The sequence below is a fragment of the Crinia signifera genome, chromosome 8 (assembly GCF_055691185.1).
Source record: "Crinia signifera chromosome 8, ASM5569118v1, whole genome shotgun sequence".
Classification (NCBI taxonomy): domain Eukaryota; kingdom Metazoa; phylum Chordata; class Amphibia; order Anura; family Myobatrachidae; genus Crinia; species Crinia signifera.
Window position 1 is genome coordinate 95,953,096 of NC_139224.1, and position 20,250 is coordinate 95,973,345.

At 47.6% G+C, this 20,250-nt stretch overlaps 1 protein-coding gene across 10 annotated transcripts in view; it reads left to right on the forward strand.

Annotated features, from left to right (window-relative positions):
- LOC146026277 (complement factor H-like) overlaps window positions 1–20,250 on the forward strand; it is a 960,333-nt gene that overhangs the window by 502,798 nt on the left and 437,285 nt on the right. For 7 of the 10 annotated variants that reach the window (XR_014454407.1, XR_014454408.1, XR_014454409.1 and 4 more), the window contains one exon: window positions 9,212–9,400. The exons of the other annotated variants lie outside the window; for them this stretch is intronic. Coding sequence is in view for 1 of the 7 variants with exons in the window: in XM_083156809.1 (XP_083012935.1) it covers window positions 9,212–9,400 (189 nt within the window). In the remaining 6 variants the exon portion in view is untranslated. The remainder of the gene's footprint in view (window positions 1–9,211; window positions 9,401–20,250) is intronic. 10 annotated transcript variants of the gene reach the window in all.

A 20,250-nucleotide genomic window follows, 5' to 3' on the forward strand; every position in this document is an offset into this window, starting at 1 on the left:
CTGAATGTCTGGGAAGCAAGCCAAATGTAAGGTATTTGGCTATATGCAGTGCAGTTTTTCAGCAGGCTCCAGCAGGAACTGAGGGCCTTATTCTAGTTCACTCTTTCTGACAAAATCCTTCTTAGATGGACAAAACCATGTGCACTTCAGGTGGGGCAGGTGTTACTTCTGCAGAGATAATTCGATTTGGGTGGGGTTTTACTTCAAAGTGAGATCTATATTGCAGTGTAAAAATAAAGCAGCCAGTATTTACCCTGCACAGAAACAAAATGACTCACCCAAATCTAATTCTCTCTGCACATTTTAAATCTGCCCTCCTGCAGTGCACATGGTTTTGTCCATCTAAGAAGGATTTTGTCAGAAAGAAAAAGGAAGGTAGGAACCAACCAAAGGTTGGGACCAAAGGGCGCTTGAAATGAGTGGTCTCCTAGCAGCTGCTAAAAACAAGTTAGTTACTCCTGTGAGTTACACACATAGAAAAACAAAAAAGGAAAAAAGCAGCGCTGTACCTTTAAAAATTTTTGAGAGAGTTTGGATGATCTGTACAACAAATTTATTGGTAAAAAAATTACTGAAGCATAAAATGTATATACGAATTGTACAATTAATAAAATCAATAACAGATAATCCCACTTTGACACTAGCAGCACTATTAAGGAGAGTCCGTTCCTATTGATGCCAAACAGTATTGATTTGTAATATGATAATTACCACTCCTGGTGTAGTAGTCTCAGAGAGTCCAAGTGTCCAAGTGGTCGGCCCAGGTTGACACAAATTACCGATCCACTGGAATAGCTTTGGGGTCCCAATTTGACCAAGGAAAAGGAGGGTTTTAACCCCTTCACGACATTGCCTTTTAAGGTAATTTTTTTTTTTTTTTCCTCCTTGCGTTCAAATAAGCGTAACTTTTTTAATTTTCCAGCTATATAGACACATGAGGGCTTTTTTTTTGCGGGACAAGTTGTACTTTGTAATGGTACCATTTACTATACCATATAATATTCTGGGGAATCAGGAAATAATTCAATGTGGGGTAAAAAAAAAAAAAAAACGCCATTGCACAATTTTGCGCTGGTTACGGTTTTTTTGGAGTTCATAGTTCGTTTAAAATGATGGGTTATCTTTATTCTATGGGTTGTTACGATTCTGGTGATACCAAACTTATATAGTTTTCGTTATGTTTTACCACTAAAAAAAAAAATCGCAACTTTTACGGTTTTTCTAATTTGCGTTGCGTCGCCATGTTCTGCGGCTTATAACTTTTTTATTTTTCCACCTACGGACCTGGGTGAGGGCTCATTTTTTGCGGGCTGAAGTGTACTTTTTAATTAATACCATTATGGGATATGGGCGACTTTCTGATCTCTTTTAGTTATTTTTTTTTGGGTACGCGATGCGACCAAAAAACGTAGTTTTGGCGTTGGGGATTATTTTCCGTTTACGCCTTTAACCGTGCGGGATAACTAATGTTATATTTTAATAGATCGGACTTTTAGGAACGCGGCGATACCAAATATGTTTATTTTTTTTATTTTTTATTTATTTTTATTTGGGAAATGGGGAAAGGGGGGTGATTTGAACTTTTAATATTTTTTTATTTTTTTTTTATTTTTAAACTTTTTTTTTTTTTTTTTTTTACTTTTACTACAAGGCCCCCTAGTGTACTTGACCACTAGGGGGCGCGATCGCCTGTACTAGGTTCAGCCATAGAGCTCTATGGCTGAACGTAGTGATTTTATGCACTTCCTATTACATCCTGCCTGAGGCAGGATGTAATAGGTATGCATACACGGCCAGCACAGGGGTCTACATTAGACCCCTGGCTACCATGGCAACCGATCGGCACCCTCCGATCTCGCTGCGGGGGGCCCCGATCGGCGCCGGAGGGGGGCGCCCCCCCTCCGATCAGCTATTTAAGCACTGCGGGCGCTTTGCCCGCGGTGCTTAAAGGGTTAAACGGCCACGATCGGCGAACTCGCCGCTCGTGGACGTGAGAGCAGGGACCTGGCTGTAATATACAGCCATTACCTGCTCTCTTTCAAGCCAGCTCACTCCGTGAGCTGGCTTGATTCCCCCGCAACCGACATATGACGTATATATACGTCATATGTCGTGAAGGGGTTAAAAGGTGTTGAAGATGGCCCTTTAGATGTTTAGGCAGGGTAAATGCTGTTGGCTGTATCCTGGAGGCTGGTCCGGACTACGATCCTGGTGCGGATGGTGGAGAGTGAGACTGGCACGTACTAACGCGTTTTGCTGCGCCTGGCAGCTTTATCAAAGGTATACATTTTATGCTTCAGTAATTTTAGTATCAATAAATTTGTTGTACAGATCATCCAAACTCTCTCAAAGTTTTTAAAGGTACAGCGCTGCTTTTTTCCTTTTTTGTTTTGTCAGAAAGAGTGAACTAGAATAAGGGCCTCAGTTCCTGCTGGAGCCTGCTGAAAAATAGCACTGGCTATATGCCATAGGCCAAATAGTACAGAGTAAAAAGTTAAGATAATCCTGATTGTAGTGTTCTGGGCTCTGGGGAGTGTAAGGAAAATTGCATAGACAAAATCAGCCAGAGCCAAAGTCTCACTGTGTGTACACAGCTTAACTTTTCATACAATTTTAACTATATAGTCATTGGTTGGACTGTGGGAGGAAACCAGAGAACGCAAGTAAGGGGAAAATATACAAACTCCGCACAGTTAGGGCCATGGTGGGAATCGATTCCATGACCTCAGTGCTATGAGGCAGCAATTACACCATCTGTACTGCCAAACACCATCCATACCACCCAACACCATCCGTACTGCCCAACACCATCCATACTGCCCAACACCATCCATACTGCCAAACACCATCCATACTCCCCTTTGTGCTGATTTCACCAAATCTTATGGATCGGGCTGAGAAATCGGGTGCAATCTGGCAAATCATGTGTTTTAGACCCGCTCAGATGACAAGTGCTGTGCGTAGGATCTGTCGGATCGGAGAGCCTCCAACAACACTTGCTGGGATCACATGCGACATATGACAAATATATGCAAATGGACGCATGCGGTATATCACATACAAAACCTGATGCCTGGGAAGTTCCCGTTTTTAGCTCAAGAGAGATCAGATGGCTATGTAATGAAGGGGTTAATAATAATAATGATGATGATAAATTATTATTATGATTAATAGCATAAACAGATAGGTGGTGTGAATCAGGCAGGCACCAGGTATATGAAACCACCCAGATAATATATTACATAATATATGCTGAGTTTACAAGCCTGTCACATTACAGTCTGGGTTTAAAAATGGCAGTTATGAGCTTATTGGTTGGTTATTTATCCCTCTCCACTTTATCACTTTTTGAAGCTTGATACATCTGGCCCATAGTGGAAAATTATATTCAGAAATATAGAAAGTCCAATAAAGTGCTGGGGTTCCCCTGGATTTCTATAACCAGCACCAGGCTCTTGGCCAAGTGCTGGTTCCCAAAATATGGGGACAAAAGTAGTAGGGGGTCACCATATTTCAAAAACCGTCACCAGTGTCATGCCACAGCCGGGGGACACTTGTGACATAAGGTCCCCCGGCCAAAGCACAATCACCCTGACTGGTCAGCCTAGGCTCGGAGGAAGTGGAGAAGGTGGCATCTCAGCTGCTGCTGCCACTGCCGGAGGAGGCAGAAGAGGCGAGTTGGGTCATCAGGAGTGCAAGTTCCTGTCTCGCAGGCAGGGGCTTGCGCTCCTGATGACCTGACTACCCGGTAATGGATTTTACCGGCCATAGGTATGTAAAAGGAGTCCTGTCATGTACATGCAATCTGGGCACTGTACATGCGATTTATTGCTGAAATCGCATGTAAATTGCCCAAATTGCATGTATATCACTCTAGTGTACCTTTATCTAAAAAGGTTAACCTGCCATTTCTGGTGATCACATGAATGATAGAGAAAGTGTTAAGGTCCTCATACACTAAGCCGAGGTATCGCATACAACCTTGCATGCAATACTTTGGATACTGCCCACCGGGGAATGGCGGCTAGGATTGCATACAATACATTGTATGTGCTCCTTTTGCATATGATATATCGTATGCAATGCTATTGACAGCCACAGGATCTGACAAATCCTTGTGACAACTGTAGCGATAGCACATTGGATCCGGAGGTTAAACACTTATTATCTTGCACTTTTCACATGATTTATCGGACCAATGGGTTTAAATCATGTGAACAAGAACCATACCATATAAGTGTATGGCCACTTAACACTTGACAGCAGTCATTTTAAAGGCCCATACATGCTGGGTGACTTTTACTGTTGGGCCGCCCAATGTGTACGGGTGGGTGATGAGCGTTGAGCTCTGATGCGCGCTTCATCTTCATCATCAGCCGATGCCGCTCATCTGCAGATATTACCATCAGATTAAGCGGCAGGGTGGATGGCTTTCCATAGCATCCTGCTATGGAAAGCCGTCCACACATGCGAAAATTGCTTGGATGTGTGAAAATCGCTCACTGTGTATTCACAGTTACAAATAAAGCAATGAAAATGCAATAAGTCACTTACCTGAATTACATGGTGACTGTTAAGAACAAGGTTTCTTTCAGTGTTTTAGATAAACCATCAGTCACATCTCACCATCTCCTCAAGCACACATATATAAACCTCTTTGCCTCAGATGATTCATTTTACTCAGGGAATTAACACATGTATTCATTATGTTTCACAGTTAATAGTAATTATTAAGGGAGTGAATTCCTCACACATGGAATTACACCAAAAAGTAATGTATTATATCAAAGGTCTGGACATCACAGTCTTCGTCATCTAATAACAATTAAAAAATCCCCCTTAATCTATAAAATCCGTATGTATCAATATAACTAATTCCAGAAACTGGAAGAAATCAGTGGAATTATTTCGGAATTTAAGTCTAATAAACTTTAAAACTTTTTTCGAGTGCCAGCCTTGTCACCGCTTGCTATTAAAACTAGAGATGTGTGGCGGCCACTGTTTCGGGTTTTCGTTTTGGATCTGGATCTCCCTTCGTGTTTTGGATCTGGATTGGTTTTGGCAAAACCACCCTTGTGGGTTTTGGTTTTGGTTTTGGATCTGGATTTTTATGAAAAAATTCTTTTCCCCTAAAGTATTATTAACCTCAATAACATTAGTTTCCACTCATATCTAGTCAATTTTGATCACTTCGCAGCTTACAAAATTGTTTTCATTTACTGTAGTTGGGCCAAAAGGGTATACCGAGGTAGCTGGATGACTAAGCTAAGGGACAGCAGTGGGCATCACATACATGTGGACCTTACAATTCCAACCTGGCACATCTTGGAAGCAGAGCGGCACTGCAGGGGCAGACAGGGTGGCAGTTTAATAAACTATCCCAAAAAAAGAGAAATACTCCAAAGAGCAAAAAATACAAAGAGGTATCGGCCTTGTCATGACTGGTGGTAGCAGCTTCACTTCTATCAGGTTGCTGATCTCCCACTATTTCCTCCTCCATCATCCTCCAAAAATGTGTTTTTATTTTATGTATTACTTTTATTTATTTTTCTTACTTTACACTGGACACAGCCTGTCACACTGGACACTGCCCCTGGACACAGCCCCTGGACACTGCCCCTGGACACTGGCCACAGTCCGTCACCCTGGATACTGCCCCTGGACACTGGACACAGCCCGTCACCCTGGACACAGCCCCTGGACAATGGACACAGTCCGTCACCCTGGACACAGCCCCTGGACACAGCCTCTGGACAATGGACACAGCCTCTGGACACCCCCCCTGGACACAGCTTCTGTAAACTGGACACAGCCGTCACACTGGACACTGCTCCTGGACACTGCCCCTGGACACTGGACACAGCCCGTCACCCAGGACACAGCCCCTGGACAATGGACAAAGCCCATCACCCTGGACACAGCCCATGGACACAGCCCCTGGACAATGGACACAGCCTCTGGAGACAGCTCCTGTACACTGGACACAGCCGTCACACTGGACACAGCCCCTGGACAATGGACACAGCCTCTGGACACAGCTCCTGTACACTGGACACAGCCGTCACACTGGACACAGCCTCTGGACACCGCCCCTAGACACAGCTCCTGTACACTGGACACAGCCGTCACACTGGACACTGCCCCTGGACACTGCCCCTGGACACTGGAAACAGCCCGTCACCCTGGACACAGCCCCTGGACAATCAACACAACCCGTCACCCTGGACACAGCCCCTGGACACAGCCTCTGGACAATGGACACAGCCTCTGGACACCCCCCCTGGACACAGCTCCTGTACACTGTACACAGCCGTCACACTGGACACTGCCCCTGGACCTTGCCCCTGGACACTGGACACAGCCCGTCACCCTGGACACAGCCCCCGGACAATGGACACAGCCCTTTACCCTGGACACAGCCCCTGGACAATGGACACAGCCTCTGGACACCGCCCCGGGACACAGCTCCTCTACACTGGACACAGCCGTCACACTGGACACTGCCCCTGGACACAGCCCCTGGACACTGGACACAGCTCCTGTACACAGCTCCTGTACATTGAACACAACCCCTGTACACTAGACACAGCCCCTGTACACAGCCCCTGTACACAGCCCCTGTACACTGGACACAGCCCCTGTCACACTGGACACAGGCCCTGTCACACTGGACACAACCCCTGTACACAGCCCCTGTTCACTGCCCCTGGACACAGCCCCTGTACACTGGACACAGCCCCTGTACACTGGATACAACCCCTGTACACAGCCCCTGTACACTGGACACAACCCCTTTACACTGGACACAGCCCCTGTACACAGCCCCTGTACACTGGACACAGCCCCTGTACACTGGACACAACCCCTGTACACTGGACACAACCCCTGTACACTGGACACAAACCCTGTCACACTGTACACAGGCCCTGTCACACTGGACACAAGCCCTGCAGTGGCGTAACTATATAATTTGCGCCCCCCCGCCCAAAAAAATTCGGCGCCCCCGCCTCCATACCTGACAGAGCCGCATCTGCGGTCACTGTCCCGTCCAGTCTCCCGCTGCTCCAGTCTCCGCTGCGCTGCTGCCCGGCCGCATCTGTCTGTGGTCACTGTCCCGTCACTCGCTCCCGGCGCCGGCTCCTGCTGATAATGAAAAGTGACTCTTAGAAAATGGCTGCCAAAACTGTCTGCAATACGGGGGCAGCCATTTTCTAAGTGTCACTTTTCATTATCAGCAGGAGCCGGCGCCGGGAGCGAGTGACGGGACAGTGACCGAAGATGCGGCCGGGCAGCAGCGCAGCGGGTAACTATAGCACCGCAGCCCCCCCGGCGCCCATAGTTACTCTGCGCCTCCCCGCCACGGCGGGGGCTGCGGTGGCTTAGTTACGCCAGTGAAGCCCTGTCACTAATATACTCATTAAATCACAGTATCACAACATCACATTATATTTTCAACACTTCCACTATACACCTGTTACACTTCTCATGTTTTATCACCTTGGAAACAACCATATTTTATGGAACCCATATGGCACCTACACGATATGTGTATCAAGAGGAATGAACACACCAATCACATGTAAGATTGATCCTCAAACATTCCCATTTATGCATATCTAGACACTATACAATACAACTATCTCAACGGGTGAATTATGATCCGCATATACGTGAGAAACGGACACCTCGCGAGCAACTAGAAAGATTAAAATGTGGAATTATCACCACTTATAAACACAGTGAATCCTGTACAAGTGCCTATAAATGATTCTATGAACCTGGCATTACACTGATGAAAAGGATAAATTGAGGGCGTATATACAGTCTTATAATGTGAGCAGATCACCAGCATATAACCACAGTGTTGATAATATTAGGTGGTTGCTTCAAAACATATTTGCTATACACCATATCTGTGACATATCTAAATCAATTACAATTCCGGTGACCCCAACCCCTGTAGTCCTGAGACTGCGACAACTTACACTATTTCCGTGTAAATATCAAACACGGCATTTATCCCTACAAGTAGGAGACACGAGACATACAGTGCAAAGGCAGTTTGACCTATCTCTTATGCTGCTTTCCCACTGCAGACCAGTTTAAAGTACTGGTAATCTTAAATGGTATTTAAAACGGTATTAGCATTCCCACTGCAGCAGATTACCGTTTTAAATACCATTTAAGTACCATTCCCATTGCAGTGAACCGTGTATAATGTAGAGTGCCTAACCCCCCCTTCCCCCAGTGTAAAGAGTGCCTAATCCACCCCCCCCCAGTGTAAATAGTGCCTAACCCCCCCCCCCTACCTGCCCTGTGCCCCCACCTCCCCTCCCCTTGTACTTACCTGTGGGCAGTGGGGAGGCAGCGGGGGTCATTGCAGGGTCCATGCAGGATACAGGCAGTCCCAGTGCCTGATGAGACCTAGTAGTTATCACTTTGCGTATATGTAATGAGTGCACGTGCATACTAATGAGCCGCTCATTACATATGCGCATATGTAATTAGCGGCTCATTAGTATGCACGTGGACACATTACACATGCACAAAGTGCGAACTACTAGGTTTCATCAGGCACTGGGACTGCCTGGAGGCTAAATAACATTTAAGAGGCATTCCCACTGCCTCTAATGCTGCATTCCCACTGCCTCTAATGCTGCATTCCCACTGCCTCTTAAACGTTATTTAACCGTGTAGGACTCTGCTTTGAAAACGGGTTGAAATACCGTTTAACTTTAAACGGTATTTCAACTCTGGCGCTTTCCCACTGCAGCCTTAAACGGTATTTTGCCCTCAAAAATCGGCAATATACCGTTTTAAGGCTGCAGTGGGAAAGGGGCATGAGAGAGTTAGACGTTCGCAACCCTCTCTTCGAGCGGTCACAATATTACAACCTGTGATGCTACATAATACATTATAATTGAATCACAACAGATAAAAGTGCGTCGCCAAGCAACCGCCGTCCTTTTAACACACTTATTCTACCTTTGTCCATCACTCTTACTTTGTTTTTGGTGTGTTTTATATTTCGCAAGTTTTAAAATTAATGAATAAAAGCTAAATTTTATTGTTTAATTATTTCTGCTATAGGTGCACCACACCAAGGACAACCTTTTTCCTGTCTCTTTGGAAACGCTGTGTCTATAGGTTTAGAGATGAATAAAAATGTCATGAAGTAAATAGAAAAAAAAAGTTGTTGTTTTTTTCTTAGTGTTGCATTGCCCTTCAATTGAAGTAAAGGACAATGTAAGGCTGTTATCTCCTTCATCCGATGATGAATATCCTGTTGGTCAAGTAGTTAGATTTGAATGCAAGGAGTCAAAGCTTAAGCTGAATGGCCCTTCTGAGATTTTCTGCACATCAGAAGGAGAGTGGGATGCAATTCCACCAACATGTATAGGTAAGTTGTACTTTGAATGAAAAATGGAAATAACTGAAATGTTCATCTGCAATTCTGTCATAGTGATCCGGCTAGGCTAATACTGGACACACATCAGACCAACTTTTCTCCAACCATCCAACCACAGGTAGTTACTTGGATGGAATAAAAATATGGTACTGAATGGGAACAAATGTAATATTTACTTCAGAAATTTGCTCCCAAAATCTGGAAAAGGACAAAAACTGTTCCTCAGACACGGTACTGTAGTTGAACCTATTTGATTTCAACAATTTGACTGAATGTTTTTGTCCATTTTCCTGAGTTTGTGAGCACATTTCTGATTGTCATTTGCTCCCATCCAGTACCATATTTTTATTCCGTCCAAGCAACTAGTTGGATGGTTGTAGGAAAGTTGGTCATAAGGCTAGAGTTCCCGGGTCACTTACATAAGTAGGATGACCCCAATGGCTTCACTAATGTGGGCCCCGTGGATATCATTATGGGGCATGCTCTTCTGGCGTATGGGTGTCGGGCTTCACCCAAACTCTGTACTTAATGTGAATAGATGCATAGGAGGCAGGAGGGAGCAGGGTGGATGGAGGTGAGCAACTCGGCCGCCACCACCGCATCTCCCCCCCCCCCCTCACTGGAGTGACTCGGTGGGAGGGAGCAGGATAGAGGTGAGCAACTCCCCCTCCCCCCTGCAACTCTCCCCCGACCTCGTGGAGCCTCTCGGCCGCTGCCGCATCTCCCCCCCTGGAGTGACGCGGCGGCCCGCGCCGCTTCACCCGGCACCCCCGTGGAGTGGAGCGGTGCGTCGACCGCATCACCACCCCCTGGGGCGCTCCGGTGCCTTGCACCGGCCCTGCAGCTATACTAGGGAGTTTATGATATACAGGAGAGTTGACACAGCTTTGACTTTTCAGCAATAATAAATCCATATTATAGACATGTACTGTATACTAGTTCATCACAGGAGTCAACTTAATTACATGTGAGATCATAGGCTGTCCTGGCAATGGGATCTCCACCCCATTGCCAGCACTGCAACTCATTCCACTTGTGGCCCGGATTTGCACCAGACTTGCATAGTTCTGTGCAAAGCTCTATGGTTCTGCAAGCAAATATCCACAAATCTGAAGGTACCATAACTGAGGCATATTGCCACACTTGCTTTTGTAACTCATGGCTAATTTAATTAACCCTGTGGGGTCTTTATATTTCCTAATTTATTTACTTTTTGTTTTATAAAGACATAACTTGCAAAAAAACAAACTTGGTAAAAGTCACAAATTTAATGCCTAACTGATTTTTGCCAAATTGTTATTTCACAACGTGGAGTATACTGAGCTGTTTCAATGGGTTCGGTATGATTTACCTACAATAAAAATACCGACAACCATTAATCGACGGTCAAAATACCGACAACGTCAAAATACCAACATTTAAAATGTAGACATTTCAAAAAGTAGACACAAGTTTTTCATATTTTTTGGTCTGTATGTTGTGTACCACGTCCCCTCGCTGCACTCGCCATGCTTTGGGCATGGTGCCTCGCTGCGCTCCGCAAACTATTATATTCCCCCTCCATGTCCACTGGGATGGTAAAGTATGAAAAAGTTGGTTTCAATGAAAACAAATCATGAAAAACTCATGTTGACTTTTTGACCTGTCTACATCTTGAATGTCGGTATTTTGACCGTGTCGGTATTTTGACCGTCGGTTAATGGTTGTCGGTATTTTGACCATCGGGATTTTGATTGTAGGTATATTGAATGCATCCCGTTTGATTAACTCTGGTGATTACATAATAAAATAATGAATCTTTTTAATTTAATCTGTGCATTGATTATTTGTTAGAAATGTATAAAAACTAAAATAGACTTTGGTACTTGTGTATTGGCACGGCGCCCACGATTTCCATCTTATGGCATCTTATACAATTTAAAATTGTATACCATTGTATATGGCATACAATGGCATACAATGAAATGAGATGAGGGGTGACATTCTATGCTCTGCGATTTTCGCTATTTTGCGGTAATTAGACCACAAAATGGCGATATCGCATTTTCCCATTAAATCGATGATTTAATGGGATGCGCACAGGGGCTGAAATCGCATATTTTGTGCGTAAAGGTCTGGTGAATAAAAATGCGAGATTAATTCGCATTTTTATCGCATCCAGATGTTTGCGCACAGAAAAGTATACAAGTCGCTTATTTAATGCTATGCGCATTTGCACATCGCATTATTTAAGTGACTAATTTTCGCACTAATTTCAGACCTGGGTCTGTTAGGCGAATTAGGCAGAACCCTGCACAGATCGCAATGTTCCGTGCAGGGTTCTGCTGTAAAAAATAAAAGAAATGGTTAAATAAAAAAAAAACGAGCGCGGGGTCCCACGCCCGAGTGTAACCAGCCCCGGGCTCACTGAGCCGGTGCTGGTGACATAAAATCAGGGTCCCCGACAAATAGGGGTCCCCTCGATTTTATGAAACCAGCACCAGACTCAAGGTCCGGCGCTGGTTCCCAAAATACGGGGCACAAAGTGACTAGGGGTCCCCCGTATTTTAAGAACCAGCACCGGACACAACCAGCCAGCAGGCTAATGCCACAGCCGGGGGGAGACTTTTTATACAAGTCCCCCCGGCCAAAGCATTAACCCCCTGGCTGGTCAGCATGGGCAGGGGTCCTGGGGAAGTGGGGACCCCCCCAATGAAGGGGTCCCCCCCCTCCAGGACTTACCAGCCCATGCTGATAGTCCGGGGCTGTCCCCGATGCCCCTGTGCGGTGGGCATCGGGCTGATGCTTTGTGTAAAAAAAAGAATGTAAACTATTGTTTTACACTGGCGAACTATCAGTCCCAGCAAGCCTACCCCGCATGCTGGGACTTGGGGAACCACAAGTCCCAGCATGCGGGGCATTAAAGTGCCCGCTGGCACTTGTAGTTCTGCAGTGTAAAAAATAGTGCACAAAATCACACTGACACCCTGTAAAATAAAACTTTAATACACACAAAACACACTGATACTTACCTACCTTGAGCCCGTAGGTCAGTCCCTGGATCCTGGATTCGTCCTCTGGGGCTCCAGGGCAGAAGAGTCTGGTTCCGGGGCCTTGGTCCTGGTTCCGGGGCTGGTCCTGGGGTTCCGGGGCTCCTGGCGTGAAGAATCCGGGGTCCGGGATCCGTGGTAGTCCAGAGGGGTACCTAAGGAGGGAAATCCAACTCACCTGCTCCCCGGCGGCGACCTCCGGTGACAGCGCTGCTCCCGAATGGTACCCGGCTTCAAGGAGTTGGTCCGGCGCTGAGATGTTGCCTCCTCGACATCTCTGAACAGAATGATTTCTCGGCCAATCAGGAGCCGAGAAAGTCGGCTCCTGATTGGCCAGAAATCATTCTGAATATAGACGCCGAGGGAGTAACATCTCTGCGCATCCAGAGCAGAGATGTTACTCCCTCGGCGTCTATATTCAGAATGATTTCTGGCCAATCAGAAGCCGACTTTCTCGGCTCCTGATTGGCCGAGAAATCATTCTGTTCAGAGACGTCGAGGAGGCAACATCTCAGCGCCGGACCAACTCCTTGAAGCCGGGTACCATTCGGGAGCAGTCCTGTCACCGGAGGTCGCCGCCGGGGAGCAGGTGAGTTGGATTTCCCTCCTTAGGTACCCCTCTGGACTACCACGGATCCCGGACCCCGGATTCTTCACGCCAGGAGCCCCGGAACCCCAGGACCAGCCCCGGAACCAGGACCAAGGCCCCGGAACCGGACTCTTCTGCCCTGGAGCCCCGGAGGACGAATCCAGGATCCAGGGACCGACCTACGGGCTCAAGGTAGGTAAGTATCAGTGTGTTTTGTGTGTATTAAAGTTTTATTTTACAGGGTGTCAGTGTGATTTTGTGCACTATTTTTTACACTGCAGAACTACAAGTGCCAGCGGGCACTTTAATGCCCCGCATGCTGGGACTTGTGGTTCCCCAAGTCCCAGCATGCGGGGTAGGCTTGCTGGGACTGATAGTTCGCCAGTGTAAAACAATAGTTTACATTCTTTTTTTTACACAAAGCATCAGCCCGATGCCCACCACACAGGGGCATCGGGGACAGCCCCGGACTATCAGCATGGGCTGGTAAGTCCTGGAGGGGGGGACCCCTTCATTGGGGGGGTCCCCACTTCCCCAGGACCCCTGCCCATGCTGACCAGCCAGGGGGTTAATGCTTTGGCCGGGGGGACTTGTATAAAAAGTCTCCCCCCGGCTGTGGCATTAGCCTGCTGGCTGGTTGTGACCGGTGCTGGTTCTTAAAATACGGGGGACCCCTAGTCACTTTGTCCCCCGTATTTTGGGAACCAGCGCCGGACCTTGAGTCTGGTGCTGGTTTCATAAAATCAAGGGGACCCCTATTTGTCGGGGACCCTGATTTTATGTCACCAGCGCCGGCTCAGTGAGCCCGGGGCTGGTTAGACTCGGGCGGGGGACCCCGCGCTCGGTTCTTTTTTTAACAAGCTTGCGCTGTCCTGCAAATGTGCGATTTTCACACATGAAAATCGCACATTTTCAGGACTAAAACCAGCGCACCACATCGCTGCAAATTGCCCCTATTCGCACTTTTCAGCCTCCAATGCGCATCACATTAAATATGCGCATTTAGGCTGAAAAATGCGATTTCTAAATAGGCGATTTGCGGCGATATAGTGTGTGAATTAAACATGCGCATTTAGCGCATAGCATAGAATGTCACCCGAGATTTTAAATTGTATAAGCACACTAATGGGTGCTTACAATGTTAAATGCACCCCCACGCCACCACCACTATCAACGCCAACCCGAAGCGTGGCGAGCGCAGCGTGCCTGCGAGGGGCGGCGGTGTGCGTCCTCCGACCTTTTCATACCCCCACTACTTATGTCGGCATGGAGTTGATTTTATATAGTGTGGCGAGCGCAGTGAGCCACCGAGCCCGAAGCGTGGCGAGCGGCCGCGTTTTACTTTACATGTATTACACGTCCCCTCGCGGGGCACGCTGCGCTCGCCGCGCTATATAAAATCAACTCCACGCTGACATGGATAGTGGGGGTATGAAAAGGTCGGAGGACGCGTACCGCCGCCCCTCGCGGGCTCGCTGCGCTTGCCACGCTTTGGGTTGGCCTTGATAGTGGGGGTGGCGTGGGGGTGCATTTAACATTGTAAGCACCCATTAGGGTGCTTATACAATTAAAAATCTTATATGGGGGCCAATTAACATTGAAACCAACCATTAGTGTGCTTATACAATTTAAAATCTCATCTGATCTCATTGTATGCCATATACAATGGTATACAATTTTAAATTGTATAAGATCGGGTCCCATCGCAGCACATCTCATCTCATTGCATACCATATTAAGCCTTATGGTATGCAATGCGATGGGCGCCGTGATAATACACAAGTACCTAGACTTCACCTTAGTGAGTTTAAAGAGAATTCTGTGGGAAAATAGTGTCACTGCTTACTGTTATAGAAATGTGTTAGTTATCAGGGGCGGTGCAAGGTTTCTCATTATCGTAGGCAAATATTCTGCAAGCGCCCCCCAGGGGGCAGGCCATGAAGACAGCCATCCATAACTCAGCCAGACAGAAATCCACATGAAACACTATGGGAGCGAAGGTGACACTAGTGAATGGGTGATGTAGAGACGTACAGTAGGAGGAAAATTCAGCGAGACCTACAGAGAGAAGGGGGTGTGTCCTTGTGGTACATGAGGATCACACAATGGCTGGCTGCTAGAAAAGGCACTGCTTACCCCTTTGCTCTCTAGAGAATTCATTACTCCTATAGTACGCCATACCAGTTTTTTTAACTGCTGCGTTTAAAAAAATCCAAGAACTGTAAGTAGTAGTGAAGGATAACATGTATGTAAATATTAATGCCATTATGAATGGCATTAATATTTACATACATGTTGACCTGGACAATTACTGACACTGATTAATGGCCCAATAATCAGTGTCAGTCAGTAATAGTCAAGGACAACATGTATGTAAATATTATGCCATTAATAATCTGTGCACTTTTAATAACCAGTACAGTAAGTCAGAGCAGACTCAGGAGGAGGCAAAAGCTGAAAGCAGTACCATCATCCAACACAAAAGGAGTTGCAGAGTCAGACTGCAGCACGGTGTAGGTCTAGGAGGATTGAAAACGGCACCAGAGATACTGATTTCAGCGTCTTGGAGAAGCTGGGCCACCAAGAGGAGTAAATAGCCTGCCCACGCCCGCAGAGTGATATCCCCATGAATGTGAAAGCATATAACACCGGTTTACTGACCAACAATACCGCCACAGTCCCGGCTTACAGCATCTCCCAGCCAGTGAGTGGTGATAGTCCAAACTCCCAAAACTTGTCTCCAGCAGCATTCAGTCAGTACCTTGAACCAGCGGGTTTGCTGGTGGAGGTGGAGGCATCTGTCCGCGACAATATCAACAGTGGACGAGTGGCGCGTTGTCCCCCTGTAAAAATAGCCCTGGCAGGGGATTATGGGTTCCGCAGCTGTGGGAGGAGCTGTTGGGGGAGAGAACATATGGTAGCCAGTGTGTGTGTGTGTTTGGGGGGGGGGTTGTAGTTGTGTGGGGAGAGACCATGAAGGGGTAGCCTGTGGTGGATGGGAAGTTGGAGCTGTGATAGGGGAGAGAAGACAGGAGAGGGTATCCTGTGTGGGGGAGGGGGGTCGCGGGTCCCACGAATGGGGGAGGGGGGTTGGAGCTGTGATAGGGGAGAGAAGACAGGAGACGGTATACAGTGTGTGTGTGTGGGGGGGGGGGGGTCGAGGGTGCCGCGAATGGGGGAGAGGAGTTGTAGCTGTGATAGGGGAGAGAAGACAGGAGAGGGTATACTGTGTGGGGGAGGGGGGTCGCTGGTGCCGCGAATGGAGGAGGGGGGTTGGAGCTGTGATAGGGGTGAGCAGACAGGAGGGGATAGCCTGTGTGGGAGAGGGGGGGGGGGTTGTGGGTGCCGCGAATGGGGGGAGGGGGGTTGGAGCTGTGATATGTGAGAGAAGACAGGAGATGGTTGCCTGTGTTAGAGGGGGGGCGGGTAAATAGGGGGAGCTGTGAGGCAGCTAGAGAGCAGGACACTGAGGGTGGAAACGCAAGGGGGCTGGAGTAACAGGGAGGAGAGAGAGAGGACAATCACTCACTGGCAGGTATTCAATGCTGTGGGCGAGTGGGGACAGCGAGCAGAGCTTCCTGCTCGCTGCCACCACTCACCCTGTCAGTATTCAAAGCAGCCCCCTCATACGCCAATTTCCCCTCGCTCCATTTTTTGAGCGAGGGAGAATTGGCGTATGAGGCTCCAGAAGCAGCGAGACTCGCGGCTAAATACAGCGAGTTTTCTGCATTAGCCACGGGTTTCGCTGTTTTAGGGAATTCTCGCTGTCCTGTGACAGCGAGAATTTCCCCAGAACATTGAATAGAGCGAGTGGTCGGCGCGGGGGTTAAACAGCGAGGATTGCTGGTTTTCTGCAATCCTCGCTGTTTAACCCCCTCGCCGGCCGCATTGAATACCTGCTACTGTGTATAGCCATGTGTCACTCCAGCTGTGGAGCTGCGCTCTTCTGTCTGGGTGCCGGCTGGTGACTGGAGCTCTGACAGGTCCCAGCAGCTCTGCTCCTAACATCTCTGCAATGCAGTGATGAAACTCTGCAGCAGCAGCAGGCATTGTTGGCACGAGCAGGTGATGCAATGCTACCTGCAACCCCAGTGGTGCTTGGCCAGCCATCCTCTTCAGCATATGCAAATCCAGCTCCTCTCCGTCGCCTCCATAAGGAGGTGCACTGACTGCTCTCCTCTGTGATGCGGTCTCCCACTCCTCTCTGTCAGTGCAGGAGCATCTGAGAACAGGCGCTCCACTGCCCGGCAGATAAGTGCAGGGAGTTGGTGCCTCACAGCCGTCAGAGCCTTTTTCCTCACTCAGTGCCGCCCTCCAAGTGCTGGCGCCCATAGGCAGCTGCCTAAAGCTGTCTAATGGTAGCACCAGCCCTGATAGTAATTATTAATGTAATAGAGAGGAGCTCCTAAGAACAAGGTACAGCTTATGTAGTTCTCAAAAAAGGGAATGCATTGTATATTGGGGCACATAAAATGAAACAGTAATACTAAATATACATTTATTACAATTTATGAGAACTGTGAATAAACTGTGATGACATATTAAAACCAAATACTATACTTGTGCAGAAAGAGGAGTCAATCAGACTTACCCATGTTATCAGGGACAACAGGAGCCAAATGCACATAACATTAATGTACAAATATATACATCCAAAATTCCCTCCCCTAAAAGACCTTAGGCATGAACTAGCCTGTCAGCCAAGGGTGATGAGCATCTCCTCTTCTCCAATAAACAAAGCTTAATGAGGGTCCTCTCATATGCACCTTCCCATCAATATGGATAAAGGACTCCATGGAGTAGGAGGACCCACATAAAGAATGGAGAAAGTGGAATATAGTGTAATAAGTTTTTTTGGTACTCTTTACTTAGAACGGCGCCCACGATTTTGATTGTGGGCATCGTTAGTAAAAAATCTCGGGCATCTCGGGCATTGAATGCACTAAAAAATCGGGTGAGATGCGACCGACGAGATGCCCGCGATTTCCCATAGGGAACAATGTTAAATGTCTCAATTGACCCAATTTTCCTGTTCAATGCCTCAATTGACCCGATTTTTCCATAGGAAACAATGTTAAATGGGCCACAGAGGCCAAATAGGCACCCTGAAGTGTATAATGGCCACCCGAATTGTTAACGCCACCCCACGATCAACGTCAGCCCGAAGCGTGGCGAGCGCAGCGAGCCCGCGAGGGGCGGCGGTACGCGTCCTACGACCTTTTCATACCCCCACTATCCACGTCGGCGTGGAGTTGAGAATAGAAAGTGTGGCGAGCGCATCGAGCCACCGAGCCCGAAGCGTGGCGAGGGGACGCGGACAGCTGTGAAGCCCGTGAGGGGACGCGGATACCTGTGAAGGCATCCGCGTGCGCTCGCCACGCTTCGGGCTCGGTGGCTCGCTGCGCTCGCCACACTTTCTATTCTCAACTCCACGCCGACGTGGATAGTGGGGGTATGAAAAGGTCGTAGGACGCGTACCGCCGCCCCTCGCGGGCTCGCTGCGCTCGCCACGCTTCGGGTTGACGTTGATCGTGGGGTGGCGTTAACAATTCGGGTGGCTTTTATACACTTCAGGGTGCCTATTTGGCCTCTGTGGCCCATTTAACATTGTTTCCTATGGCAAAATTGGGTCAATTGAGGCATTGAACAGGAAAATCGGGTCAATTGAGACATTTAACATTGTTCCCTATGGGAAATCTCGGGCATCTCGTCGGTCGCATCGCACCCGATTTTTTAGTGCATTCAATGCCCGAGATGGCCATGATGGGCGCCCTTCTAAGTAAAGAGTACCGTTTTTTTTTTTTAATATGATATCTTGGATGACAAATGGTAAAAACAAAAACAATGGTATCCTAAAGGAAAAGGGGTAGAGTTTACCAGAATGGTTGGAGAACCAGGTAAACAGACTCTCAGTAGGGCATGGGTGGAGATAAGATGGCATAAAGTCCCGGGATGTCTCCACTTGGTGTAGCTGCTGAGAGTCCCTCTTTCCAAAAGGCCATGGAACAACTCCAATGCGTTTCAAACCTTTAACCAGGTTCTTTTTCAAGGAGAAAGTATGTCCCCCCGTGGGTCATTAAGCATTCTTTATTGGAGAAGAGGAGACGCTCATCACCCTTAAGGGGCGTATGGTAGATATTTTCCTTCCAGGCTCTGGTGGTGGGATCAATCCTATCTGTACCTCCAATAATTACCTGCCCATCCCTTGTTTTTGGTGTGGGGACACCGTACCCTGAACTGAACTCTCTACTAGCTGCCTATAAGAAGGTCTGTCGATTCTACCTACAGAAAAACAGAGGTGTAGCGTGGAGTCATGGCACCCGGAGCAAGCTCATGCAGTGGCGCCCCCCATACATACACATACAAGCTTAAATACTGGAAGAGTACGGACATTGCTCCAGACATCCAGTTGCTCATCATGCAATCACCTATACCCCATGGATTATTATATATTACTCTGTGTGGGACGCGGTTACAGGAAGCTGGTTGTCGGTATACAGATGCTGGCTTACCAACTGCTCTAACAACCCCAGAACTTCGAATAGATCAGGAACCCTATGCTGGAATACAGACAGCAGGATCCCAATCGGTAACTATGATAGGCTGCGGGGAGGGGAAGCCTAGGGTCAAACTGTGGGGTTAGGGTGGTTACACTGCAGGATAGGGAATTAGGTGTAGTCTGCATCTGCCCCTATTATGCCATAAGACTACTATGTGGACCACTTTTATGCCATAAGACTCTTACGTGTGATACTATTATGCCATTAGACTATTCCACATACCACAATCATGCCTTCAAGTGGGGTACTAATATGCCATCAAAGTCTTCCGCATACCACTATAATGCCATCAGACTCCTCTGCATGTTGACACTCACACATACAAATGCTGACACTGACACAAATATGCTGACACACTGATACAGACAGCTGCTGAAACACTGACACTCAGACATACATTGACACAGAGTTGCTGACAGATGGATGCTGACATATTGACAGATGTTAACACACATAAGCTAATACACTGACACACAGACAGATGCGGGCACACTCACACAAGGATGCTGACACAGACAGACACAGACAAACTAAAACATTGGCAGTGACACATAAGAAGTCGCAGATCCTCTTGAGACACCCGGAAGCTTCCCAGGTGGTAGGATCGCATGCGATATATCACATGTGGTCCTTTTATATGCGATATATCGCATGCAATCCCAT